The 12,731-nt window shown below is 53.0% G+C and overlaps 1 protein-coding gene across 7 annotated transcripts in view; it reads right to left on the bottom strand.

Annotated features, from left to right (window-relative positions):
• Positions 1-10,163, bottom strand: part of cadm4 (cell adhesion molecule 4) — a 103,570-nt gene extending 93,407 nt beyond the window's left edge. For 3 of the 7 annotated variants that reach the window (XM_078094465.1, XM_078094460.1, XM_078094469.1), the window contains exon 1: positions 9,729-10,163. In XM_078094465.1, coding sequence (XP_077950591.1) covers positions 9,729-9,810 — 82 coding nt within the window. In that variant the 5' untranslated portion in view covers positions 9,811-10,163. The remainder of the gene's footprint in view (positions 1-9,728) is intronic. The other 4 variants (XM_078094459.1, XM_078094468.1, XM_078094463.1 and 1 more) reach the window with 2 other exon arrangements.
• Between the last annotated feature and the right edge of the window lie 2,568 nt (positions 10,164-12,731).

Below are 12,731 nucleotides of genomic sequence, written 5' to 3' on the forward strand. Positions count from 1 at the left end.
GTAGAAGAGGGATCAAAAGGAGAAGCCTTCTCTTTATCGATCATGGTAAGAACTTATGGCGCGTTTCCACCGAGCGCTACGGTACGGGTCGGGTCCCTTTTATTTGTGTCTCCACTGCCAAAAGTTGAGAATGGTACCAAAAATCCGAACCATACCGTACCACTTTTTGGGTACCCTTCCGTTGGGGCACCTGGCACAGTTGTTTGGTACTAAAGGGCGGAGCTAGACTCACTGCAGAGCGTTTGATTGGTTGAAAGAGTGTCGTCATTTGCGCGTGCCGCAAGAGGGAAAGACAACACACGTAACACACCTGCAGCATGTAGCCTTTGCTCAAACAAAGAGTGTCGTCTCCTTGTGACAAACAGCCACATATCGAGAAGCAGGAACAGGATCGTCTGTACGTCGTCCATTGTTGTTTGCGGTTAGCTTTCAGTTTTCGCGCGATCGAATGACGTCAATCTACTTTCCGTCATATACCACGCCTATCAAGTAAGGGTACTGTTGGCGGTGGAAACGCTCGGCAAATCATGGTTAACAGACCCGACCCGTACCGACCCGACCCGTACCGTACCGCTCGGTGGAAACGCGTCAAAAAAGAGAAAGACACTAAGTCGAGGCTCAGGAACATGCTCCTCGCTGCGGGAGGATCGGTGGCGAGGGAACACACAGGAGGGAGGCCTCGCACAAACAGACAGGCCGACAGACGGAGGGAGGGCGGGAGGAAGGGGGAGGGAGAGGCGGCCATGAGGGTACGTGGCATTTTAAAGGACCTCAGCTTCAAGAAACCGCTCACTGCAGTAAATAAGTTCTCCAGAAGGTCTCTGCAGTGTTTCTGTCCGTGCAAACGTGTGTGCGTGCGAGTCAAGCTGCACGCCTGCTTGTCCACGTACGAGTCATCACCTGGGACCAACCAACCTTTTAATCAGCTGAGTTGATGTTCACATGAGCGCATCTCTTTCCCTGTCTTATCTGTCTCTAACAATGTTGTCTTGTTTTGAGTTCATTTCTTTTCAAGCATCTCTCGCTGATGCGATGAAGTATATGATCATGTTGATGTTATTACAATTGATCTATACTATTTACCTAAAATGTAAGATTTAGTACCTAAAAGTCAGAGGGAATTTGTCTGTTGTCACGTCATCGTCTTACAGCATTTAATCTAATTTTAATGCCAGTCACAATACAATACTGATGGAAAAAAATCAATCCTTTTTTATATATTATATTTTTCATAAATAGCTATTTCTTCTAAATGAATATTGAAATAGTTATTAAAAAGGTCAGCAAATTGAGTGCAATCTTGGTACCACAATTTTATATGGAATAGTTTTTTTGTTGAAATTGGTATTTCCGTAAATACCACGGCGATCTTAGTTGGTGAAACTTGTGATTATCAGAGAAATTTGTCATCCTGCTTCGCTCCACGTTTGGCGGCCTTATCTAACCACCAGTGACACATTAGCCAGATACGGAGAACGACTCTTATCTCAGTTGACCAAATCCTGACGCTGATAAATGACGTTATGCAGACGCACACTTCCTCTTACAATCTCCCCTCAGGTTGTCGGACCGTCGTCTTTGTTGGCAGCCTCAATTTCCTGCCGTACAAAGCACCAAGTTGAGCTCCATACGGCCACGGCGTGACCCCTCTTTCTACACGTTTGACACTGAATAATAGCAGGTGCATTTTAAACCCCTTTGTGAAATGTGCATTTATTGCAAAGGCAGTAAAACACTCATTTTTGGTTTAGAAATAGAGGAGACAGCGTCCCAGTTGCGCGGACAAATGGCGCGATAAAATTTGCTTTCTTAAGATTAATTTCTCTCGCAATAAAGGGTGCTACGTTCGTGCAGTCGCGAGGCGGCGTTGTCGCGCTGTGTGTACCGTGGCTCTCCAAGCCGTAGGATCAAAACGGCAGAGAACACAAAATAAAACTATGAAAAGAAATTTGCAGCCCGTGGTTACGGAGTCCACATGGTTGAAAAATGACCTTGGTGCCGAAGACAGAACCCCACTGGCCCCTGCAAGCTGCTCTCCCCGGCTCAGTTTAGCCGCCCGGCCCGGCGGGAGGCGGTTGCTATGGACTCCGGTTTCTCCGCAACTGCACCCGGCGGTCCGGGCCGGTGTCCAGCTCGTTCGGCACCACGGACTCTACGGCTGTTCCACTGCGACGGCCGGGCCGGGGTGGAGACGCGCGACCTGGAAGTCCACGGTAACGTGCTCACGTACCATGCTGTGAATGGATGGGGGACCTGGTCCAACCAGACATCCCGACCCGCACTCTCCGCTCTGCATCTGCTAAACTGCTTGTTCCTCCTCACTGAGAGCAAAACACTCGACTAGATCTCCACTCTTTGCTGTCCTGCTCCCAAATGGTGGAAGGAGCTCTCTGAAGACACCAGGACCACAGAGAACATTCACATCTTCAGACTCTACCTCCACTAACACACTAACTGTAGCACTTAAATTGTACTTATAACGCCACTTATAGCAAATTTCTTGTTTCTTGTTCTTCTAAGTTTGTACCCCTATGGTTCAATGCACTTATTGTGAGTCGCTTTGGACAAAAACGTCAGCTAAATGACCGACAGATGAGGACGGCGTCTTCGGGACGGAGCACGGCTTCAGTCTGCTGGAGCACTTGGGGTGTGGGAGGTTGGGGTGGAGCGGTTTGCCCATTGACAGGCCATGAGGCGAACCCGGCAGTCGTGCACTTAAACGCCACTTCAGAAAATGGATCCCGGGAGGAGAAGAGGACGTTCGACCAGAGCGTTCCTCAAGGTCGCCGCTGCTTTTAAGCGGCCCCGGCCAACTCTAAAGATCTCTCCGGAAACACATTCGGAGAGCCAATCTCGTTTGGCGTTTGGCTCTTTTGTTTCGGCCTACTGAAGGGAGGGCTTGAACAGACGACCTTACGAATCGCAAAAGGTCCGACAAATGATGGTGGTAAATCTCGCCTCAGCACATTAAGCATGACCGCAGGCTCATGCCCTCATTCGTTTCCCCTTTCTCTGCCCCACCTGACTCGCGTTCCTTCCTACAAGCACTCGGGGCTCTTTGAGAGCGGCCGGTTTTTCCTCGAGGACCGTTCTCAGGTGCCGCCCAATGAATCGCCTGTAATTGGTGGTTGTTTGAGGCACGCTAATGAAGTGGATGAAAAACGTGCCACGCGCCTGTTGTCTCGGGCCTGAGGAGGAGGTGAGAGACGGGGGGGGGGAAACGGAGGCAGGAGGCGGAGAGAGCGTTGTTGGACGTGTCAATCACTGGGCATCTTTCCAGGACGGAGCCGCCCAATCCGACTTTGATCTATTGGCAGCTGCTGCTATCACTCGCCTTCTTCCTCAGAGATAGCGTTTGATTTTTAAAGTGCACACAGTGAAGCAGATTGTGCGCTTTTCTGAGACGTTTGCCACGATATTTTTTTTCCCCCCCTCAAAACTTAAAACGTTTTTCAAAAGACGATTCAAACCACCATTAGAATGTTCCAGTGAGTTCCGATAACTTCCGATAGCGTCTCTAACCGGCGTCGCCACCGCACCCGCGTCGGCCCGCGATAGGAACCGACGAACGGGAGAGACACTTTGAGAGTTTCCTTAGATAGAAACCCTCATCGGAGACCTCCTCAGCATTGTTGCGTTCCGCCTTCTGAAAATCTCCATGTGATTTCCCAGTAGATTACCGCCCCGCTTTGACTGGCAATTTTCAGCATCCGACAATCTCATCAAAGCCAACCTATTAATGCGGATGATACGACGGATTCTAAATGGCAGACGGATGAATAGCCCCCCGCCCCCCGTGTGTGTGTGTGTGTGTGTGTGGGTGTTTAATTCGCCCCGAGCCGCCGAAGCACTCTGCGCCTCTTCCGGCTGTGGGAGGACCGGCCGCGAGCGCCTGGGGGACAATCTCACTTCTCGGGCCGGTTGTGTGGTTTGTGAGCGCGTGTGTGTGTGTGTGTGCGCGCGCGGTGACCTCATCGATCACGACGCCGCGTCTCTCTGGTGTGGTCACCTACACGGTGTCTTGCCCCCCCCCTCTCCGTCTTTATCTTTGTGTATCGCCATCCATCTCTGTCTCCTCCTCCTCCTCCTCCTACCAGCACCCGGGGCTTTTTTTTCTCGCGGTCCCACCTTCTTAAACTCACCCTTTATGTCTTTTCGTTGGCCTTCTGAGTCATTTTGCACAGCAGGAGTCGCTCCCTCATCTTTATTTTTTTTTTCTTCCTCTTAACACCCTCCTATTTCAGAGCTGAAATCCTGCAATCATTCACTTGTTTGTTGGACTCTGCCTGCTTCACTGGTCTGCGCGACACCCCCCCCACCTCCACCCCCACCCGCCGCTTCACCTTCCTACACGCTTTCATACTCTGTGCAGCCAGCCATCTCTCCCTCGCCCCCCCCCCCCCCCCCCCAAACTCCGTTTCACTCTGTGACCCCATCAGTCCCTCGGTGCCCTGGCTAAGCCCGGTCACTCTTCATCAGCTCGCCTCCACTGGACACAGACCTCCCCACGGTAAAAGGAAAATGGAGTCTTGTTGGCCACCTCCGTGTCCAGCCGGGACTGTTTCACTCTTCCCCGTCACCAGCTTTGCCCCCCCGGCGCCCGTCACCAACGCCGCGTCTTCCAGATGGGATGCGAGTAAGCCTCCACGCCGGCAGAGCACATGGTCGTCAGCTCTTAAGTTTTAGGCAAATTGACTTTTGGGCTCAATCAGCCTCGTCCAATTCTCGGGCCGGTGGGGGACTTGAGTGAGGATAATCACCGTGGTTACCGGCGCTACTGGAGGCCGCTGTGTAGCCGAGTTAGCTCTTCGGAGACAGGTGTCACTGCGTCAGGGGAGGGTGTTAAACAGAGGGGGTACAAGCGTTTGCTCTTAGTCAAGGAGACCCTGTTGACAATAGCGAGGAATGCCGCCCCCCCCCCCCCCCCGCGGCTTGTAGGTGTGTTCAATCGCTTTTCAGACTCCGCTTCCCCTTCGTCTCCGTTCCCACAGCAGCATTGAACTACGGCTGGCTTTAAACAGCCTCGCGTCCCAGCAGAAGGAACGCATAGCAACCGCTTTGGCGGTCGCCAAGAAGCAGCGCGGGCGGGAGTCGCTGGTTACCGCTTTCACTCTCACAGACAAATACGCAGCGAGAGGCCTCAGCGGGCCCGGGAGAAGAGCTGCTGGCTCAGGGGACGTCCGATCAGAGCACGGGGATCATGTGTGTGTGGTGGTGGTGGTGGTGGTGGTGTAGGGTGGGGGGAGGTCGCTTTACTCCGAGCCAATCGGATGAGGTGGGATTTGAAAGAGGCCGGATTGATTGGCAGGATTCCGACGGCCGCCAACGGAGGAGACGTCCTTGGCAACGGACGCATCATTTAAAAACTTCAGCGGCGAAGTTGGTGGAACGCCAGTTGCTCTCAGAGAGCGACATGTAAGGACGACATGGATCACCATTATGATAATCACGAGCGGCACTGTCTGGGGAATAGTAATGGGAAGGAGATGAGGTGGCTGCCATGAAGAGTGGTTCTGCATTAGCGCCGGCCTGATTAGATTGACAGAAAGTTTCACTAATGGACAATTAAACAAATGGTCAAAATGAGATATAAGGCTTCAATTACCGATTGGTGCGTGTTTGTGGGCCCCCGCGCTGTCTGTTTGGACGCGAAGCCCTCGGCGAGGACAAAACGGAGACAGAAACTGTCAAGTCTCGTGTGTTTTTCCGGATTAACCACGGCTCTGCCCAAACTTAAAAGAGCTTTCTCTCCGGTGGACGCAAAGGACAACTCGAGAACTGTTGATTTTTGTTGATTCCTCTTAAGGGCGGTTTGGTGGATCGGACAAAGAACAGAGCAGGTTGATAACCTTTCAAACACAAAGCAAAACCCAAGAATTAGTCGAGTACATTTCGATAATCACTTTCTTAAAGTAATAATAAATTAATGCGACTGAATTCCCAAACCAAACCAAAATTATTCAGATAACCTAGGATAAGTCTCCATTACTTAATTTAAATGACACATTTCACTAAGTAAAGCAAAGCATGAACAAACAATAGATCATACTGTCCTACCAGTTGCGTCTCTGGGAGATTAGGAGCTGTGGCCACAGTGTCCTTTTCCTCAGGGCCGAGTGAGAGGGCCATCTGAGCTCTCCACAAACATTTCATGCCATGCGCTTCCTGTTCGTACGCAGCCACTTCCTGTGGGTGGAATCTCCATTAGCCGCATCGTCGCCCCCTGCAGTCTGGGTGCGCTCCGACTGCCCGGGGTGGATATGGGCCTTGATATCGGCTTGTGACCGGAGATTGACGCAACAGAAACCGTTAAACGGGAAGTGTCCCTACAGCGGAAACCAAACGTCTTCTTTCCCCTTTTTCTACCCGAGTGGATGCTCAAATAAAAGAAATCCTCCATGGAGCCGGTCTATAATGTCGCAGGGAGTCATGGAGGTGCAACCGTTGCCGTTGAAAATAAGGACTTATGGATCGCATTGAGGACCAAGGAGGCGGGTTGAGAGATAATTACTATAAAATACATCACCTGCACTAAACGGTGAACACAGGAACTTCTTTCCGCTCCGGAGTAATGGACCCATAAAAGCCCAGGGGGGGTGGGGGGGGGAACAAAGACACACTAAGCTCCGTAACTCTCCGACTGTCCCAAAGAGCGACACCGTCCAAATTGTTTATGGAGCTTATGTGTGAGCAGTTGCCGAGCGGAGATAGCGCCCCCCACCCACCCCCCCCTGTCAGGACCCTTTACGTCTGCGTCGGTTTGATCAAACGGCGCCGTGCACGGCGGCAACAAGCATGCAGCGTATACACTTTTGAAGAAGCGGATTTCAGCTACTCTTGCGTAGACGGGCCCGCCAGCACCTTCTGCCTTGTCCAATTATTTAGACCTTACAAAAGAGTAAGAGAAATCAGATGGACGAGAGAAAGGAAGCGCCGACTCGCTATTTTTTATTTAACCGTCGACAAGTTTATTTTATTTTGGGGTCAATTTTCCTCAAAAAGGTTTGGATCAAAGGATAAATCCAGGCCTACTGTGACATCTTTTTCTATTGCCTTAGAGAACAAAGAGCAGCGAGCACTGCGCCATGGGGGGCGGGTGGGGGGGGTAAATGTCCAGTCTCGACTCTGAAGGGACGCAAACTGCTTCTGACACGCGTCAAAAACTGCAGCATCTCGAGCAAACTCTTGCACTACTGCGCCTGAAACTCCTGCGTACTCCGTAAGCCGCCTGCAGGCGCGGCGCACGTGTGTATGTTGTGTGTACGTGTGCACACACGTGTGCTTTTCACACCTGTGCGTGTGCTTAAACGCGTCCCTATTTTTGGTTTCTGTGCACACAGCATTTCCCTGGAGGTTTGTGTTTACACGCCGGCCTCTTCTATGACTCAGTGACATTGATTTATGCACGGCCTCTGTGTGTGTGTCTGTGTGTGTGTGTGTGTGTGTCTACACACACATACCAGCTATAATTGGTATTCAAATCTCCTCCCACAAGTATACGTCCAACTGCTGCCGTTTTTCAACCGAGCCACAGAGCGCCAGCCGAGGTCCAAACAGCCCGACGAGGAACAAGCTCAAAACGGATGGCCCCCCTCATTGCCCGCGCTCAGACCAACAAATGGAGGTGATTAAATGCGCACGGCGATAAGGCAGGTGGTGATGGGGGCATGGGGAGGAGGAGCAGCGCCAGTGATGGAGGAATGCGCGGCCTCGATGGAGGCCGGGAAAGCGGCGGAGGTGGAGTTAACGGCATTTGTAACGTGGGTTTTTTTTTTTTTTTTGCTTGGCCTGCAGCTGCTGTGGAACAGCCACCCCCACAAAGCACTAAAGCACACACACACACGCCCACCCCCCCGACTCCAGTGCACGAGTGATGGCGTGTGCGTGTGCGTGTGTGCGTGTGTCCCGCAGGCCTGCCCGTCAGACACGCTGTGAAGTCTCTCAGCCTTTCTTCTCTCCGCTCCGCATCCACCCTTCCATCCCTCGGTCCCGCCTTCGTTCTCTAAAGGAGGGCCAAGTCTCCCAGCCTCGCCGTCTTCACAGCACCCTCTCCATCCATCCATCCATCCACCGGCCTTCTCAATCAACCTGTCCATCTCCATCCTGGCATAATGACAACCCCCATCGCCTCCCACCTCTTCCCTCCCCTGCCTCTCCTTAGAGAAATTACCGCAATGTGCTGATTTGTTAGCAGAAACACTGTTTTTTGGGGGGGCAGGGGTATTCGGAAACAGACCATCACTTCCTTCTCTCCTTTCTCCATCCACCGCCTGCCAGTAACACCCCTCCATCCTGCCCCCCCCTCTGCCTCTCCCAGGCCCCTGTCAGGGGCTAGATTGATGACAGTGATCAGCCCCCAGCAGAGGTTGCCTGCAACCCAGCACTGTAACCGGCGTGCACGCACACAGAGACGGGAGCACATTCCCTAACCCCAACCCACACGGATGGCCATAAACACACGCACACACACACACACACACACACACACACACCTCTTACGCAGTACTCACACACCATCACACGCAAAATCAACCTTCTGCTGCTGCAGGAGCAGAGCGTAAATCCACAGAAACATCAACGCAGGCCACGGGGAGGTCGGCGTTGTTTGCAAAAACAGACAACATCATCAGCGCGCACAGCTCAGGTCCGTCTGTGACAATCCGGCCCTGCGTGTAACCTTTTCACCGCCCCCGGGACAACAACAACAACAACAAATGCGGTAACCAACGAGGCAACACAGTGCGCTCTTCCTCGATGGCTCAGTCCGGTTCACTGTCGCTTTGGGTCGGATCTAATAAGGCTTGTCGACTGTATTTTACAATATCCAAGCAGATGGCGCAAAGTACCAAGAGGCTGGAATTGCTCAGAGTCATCATTGATCCATTGAACCAGTCATCCCTGTTTTTGCAGCAGATGCACTTGTTATAGGCTGATGACCATGAAAGCCATTGTGCCCGTGAGGGAGCGCTGCAGGACTATCCCGGGCCAGTTAATGTGTGTGTGTGTGTGTGTGCGTGTGTGTGTGGGAGGGAGGGACGGGGGCAGCGCAACAAAAGGCAGCGCAGGTGCCATTACAAGGCTTCCCAATTGATTGTTAGATGTTATTGTGTCTTATGAGGTGAGGCCTCAGAAGGTCCTTTCAGCGCACCACACCACCGCGGCATGCGGAGCGGCAACAAACGCGCGTCCGGCGGGGCGTCCGGTGTGCGCACCCGTCCGGTCCACTGCGGGCATTTCTTAAGTCCCATTATTCGAGGTCAATCGTTCAATCTACACGTACGGCCGTGTGCGCGCGCGCGCACACACACACACACACGCGTGTGTCCCGCGGATTCAGTCCCAACCGGACGGCCACATGCATTGACGCACGAGCAGAGAAAGAGAAAGCGCGTGTCTGCTGGGGCGCAAAGAGAAAGTGTCCACTGCGCACTTCTGAGTTCATTCTGGGGGGGGGGGGGGATTTCCAGCAGAACCGTTTTTGGAGAAGTGGTCATTGCAACGACTCACTCACGAAACGGGAATGCCGATGCGCACCAGCCCACCAACCGCAGCCCGCGGGGCGACGGGCAACCGGACCCACTGCGCGCGCCTCTCCGCTTTCTCCTCGTCGGACGAGTCGCAGCAAACCAGCTCGTCTTTAGAGGACTTGGGAGAAACTTGCGCGGAAGAAGCCGCCCCGCTTCCCGCTCCTCTCACACGCACCACACCACCACGGTTCCGAGGCTTACCCGTGCGCGCCAGGCAGGCGACGGCGACGACGCCGACGATGGCGAGCGGGACGCAGAGGCTCCGCGCGGTCGCAGAAGCCATCGCGCGGTCGCTGATATTCCCCGCAGGTGTCTTCTCGGGTATTCCTCTTCCGCGGAGAGAACCGGACTGACACGAACCCGCGGGTTCTCTCTCTCTCTCCTGCAGCGTCCGCGTGCGTGCGTGCGTGCGCGTCCGTCTGCGGACGGGCGGGTGGATGTGCGTGTCGTGTCGGGCGCTCGGTCTTTACATAGCAATGCTCCCCTGGCGCGCGCTCTGCCCCTCGGAATGCCTGCGCGTGACGGCTCGGCCGGTTTCTCCGGGTTACTTTACATTGTAAATCTTATTTGAAAAGGTGCAAGCGGGGCGGGACCGCGCTGGCGCTGCCGACCAATGGAGCACGTGGAGAGGTGTGCGGATGAGAAAAGCGGGGCGGGGCTTTGAGAAGAAATCAGCTGTTGGAGAGCGGGAGGGCGGACGGACGCGCAGTCCAATTAATTTAAATCAATTCGCTCTAAATGTGATTGATAACCAACATTAATTGTCCGAAGCAAATAACCAATTTATTTCATATTCAGTTGCGCGGACCGAGAAGGCCGCGAGGTGATGAAGAGGACAAAACTGTACCGGATGTTTGAAGAGACACGAATGTTGCAGTCGGTGGTTTATTCCGCAGTAAACTGCACTGATATTGCGCGGATTAATCAGCACGTGTCATTAGGGGGGGGGGGTTCAAACGATGTTTCCGCGGTTTCCAAGCCACTGTTTAAAAAATGGACACGCGTTGAAGGAAAACCGTATATACTTCCACCTGAACCAACCAGAACCCCTGAATCACCTGGGGGGCTGTCACGTGCCTGCGGTCCCCTTACCTGTCCCCCGTTGCGGTGGGTTTGTTATTGGTGGGGGGAAGCTTGTAGAGGAACACCACCAATCTCCTCGGCCTCGACCAGCTGGTTCTCACTCTTGGTTGCACTCATCTTCATTTTGCTCTCCGTCCGTCTGGCCGGCACGTTTCCACCTTTGTCTTCCAGACGAACGTCCCCTGGCGCCATTTTAAGAAGCTCTTGGGGGACGGATTCGGATATTAATTGGTGACTGTTGCTGCGATTCTGCGACTGTTGCTGCGATTCAGTTTGTGCAACACACAAATAAGGGGACACAATTGGGACTAATTGGTGCCTTATTTACATTATCTTTTAACGTCTAACACAATGCACCAATGAGCAAGTTCTTGATTGGCTGGTTGCGTCAATGATTGATTGATTTGAGACCGACGTCATCCTTAAGGCAGAAATGGCGGCAAACTGATTCGTTCTCTATGCGATGAATTTGACCCTAATGATTATTTAACTATATGCGACGAAGGGAAGTTGAAATGTCGACCCACCGTCAAAGGAGAATTGGCCCTGCGGTCTTTGTGTGTTTTGAGATCTGGGTTCATTCTGCTGCGCAGGTGCTTTGCCTCCAAAGTACAAATATGACTCATCAACGGGAGCCGGGGGGGAGACCTGGGAGTATTCGGTTTAAATCTCCGTTTGCAGTGGCGGTAATGGCCTGGAACAAAAACTAGAGCCTCGGACGAGCGACAGTTCCTCCTCATCGGCAGTCGGGGCCTATTAGGTTCCTCCAAAGAGGCTCTTTAACGTCGCCCTCATGCTGTGGCCACAGTTTGCCCATGATTGTGTTTTCCGGTCATAGCTTGCTGCTCCATTATGAAAATTGTTTCCCCCCCCCCCCCATCAAGTGCTCTACTGTGGGGTTGTAGCCTCTCAAGGCATTTATTTAAGTATCTCTGGCGCTCCCTTCAGGTGACTTAAGGGATGTCATGTCATAGGTTTCATCATCCACGAAATCAAGACATTTGGTTCGGTTCTAAACAGTCAAAGGTTCCATCAGGCGTGGAGTCGTCAACGCTGTCTATTGGCGTTAATATTAATATTCAGACCCAAGACTCTAAGGACATTCTCTCCTCACATCTGACCTCTGGGGCACCTGTCGTTCTCCGCTTCGGCCTCTCTGAATATCTTTCCCGCCACAAGCTCTTGACCTTGTCGTTTCGGCGATGACAGCACCTTCCCAACTCGTTCCCCCACCCCACCCCCACCCGTCAGCCTGGTTGGCAGCGAGTGGGTGGCGGGCCGCAGCTCCGCGGGCACCAGATGGGGCATTGTCAGGCAGTAATGAGAGGACGAGCACCTGCTTCTCCAGAAAAAAAAACGCCGCTCCTTCATTTCGAGCCATTTGACGCGACGCGTGCAGGCTGCACACACAGAAACCAGGTGACCGTGACCGGAGCAGCGGCGGGGCGGCGCCGTGCAAATACCTGGCACTTTGTCGAAACATTCAACGAGGCGGCGCGTTTGGCGCGAGTCACCTTTGCTCGCGGATCCGTGTAGCGAGGTCGGCCAGGACCCGAACTGCCGAACACGGACTAACTGACATCCGAGTTGCCGCGTCACGGATCTGCATCCCGCCTGCACTTCGCACTAATATATTTTCAGGCTGCTCTGTATTCTGTGCACGTCCTGCAGCGCCCCTGAGCTGTTGTCCGCGGGGGGAGGGGGGCGGTTTATCCGTGAGGTGCCATCAAGGTCAAGAATGTCTCTGTAAACTACATTCATTTCTCGGCCGTTCCTCGGGGACAGCTGCGCTCTGCGTAATCTTGTCTTTTCTGACCCAGCAGGTCCCGTAAGCCCACCGGGGCTCTGCAACGTGATCAACGTGATCTCCACAACCTGTTTGTTAAAATGTGCCACGCCCCCAACCACGCCCCCTTGAGTGAACAACATGGCGGACCATGTGGGATTCTTGAGTGAACGTCTCTCCGCCATGTTGGATGTTTTGAGGGGGTTAGGGTCAGTATTCTATTCTAACAAGTTAACGTTGATTTCTCGTTAAAAATGCATCATAACATGTTTATTTTACATGGTTAGACTCGAGGTGTGTTTACGGGGCGCAGGTCCCCGTTCGCTTTGAACAGG

The sequence above is a fragment of the Gasterosteus aculeatus genome, chromosome 20 (genome assembly GCF_964276395.1).
Source record: "Gasterosteus aculeatus chromosome 20, fGasAcu3.hap1.1, whole genome shotgun sequence".
NCBI lineage: Eukaryota > Metazoa > Chordata > Actinopteri > Perciformes > Gasterosteidae > Gasterosteus > Gasterosteus aculeatus.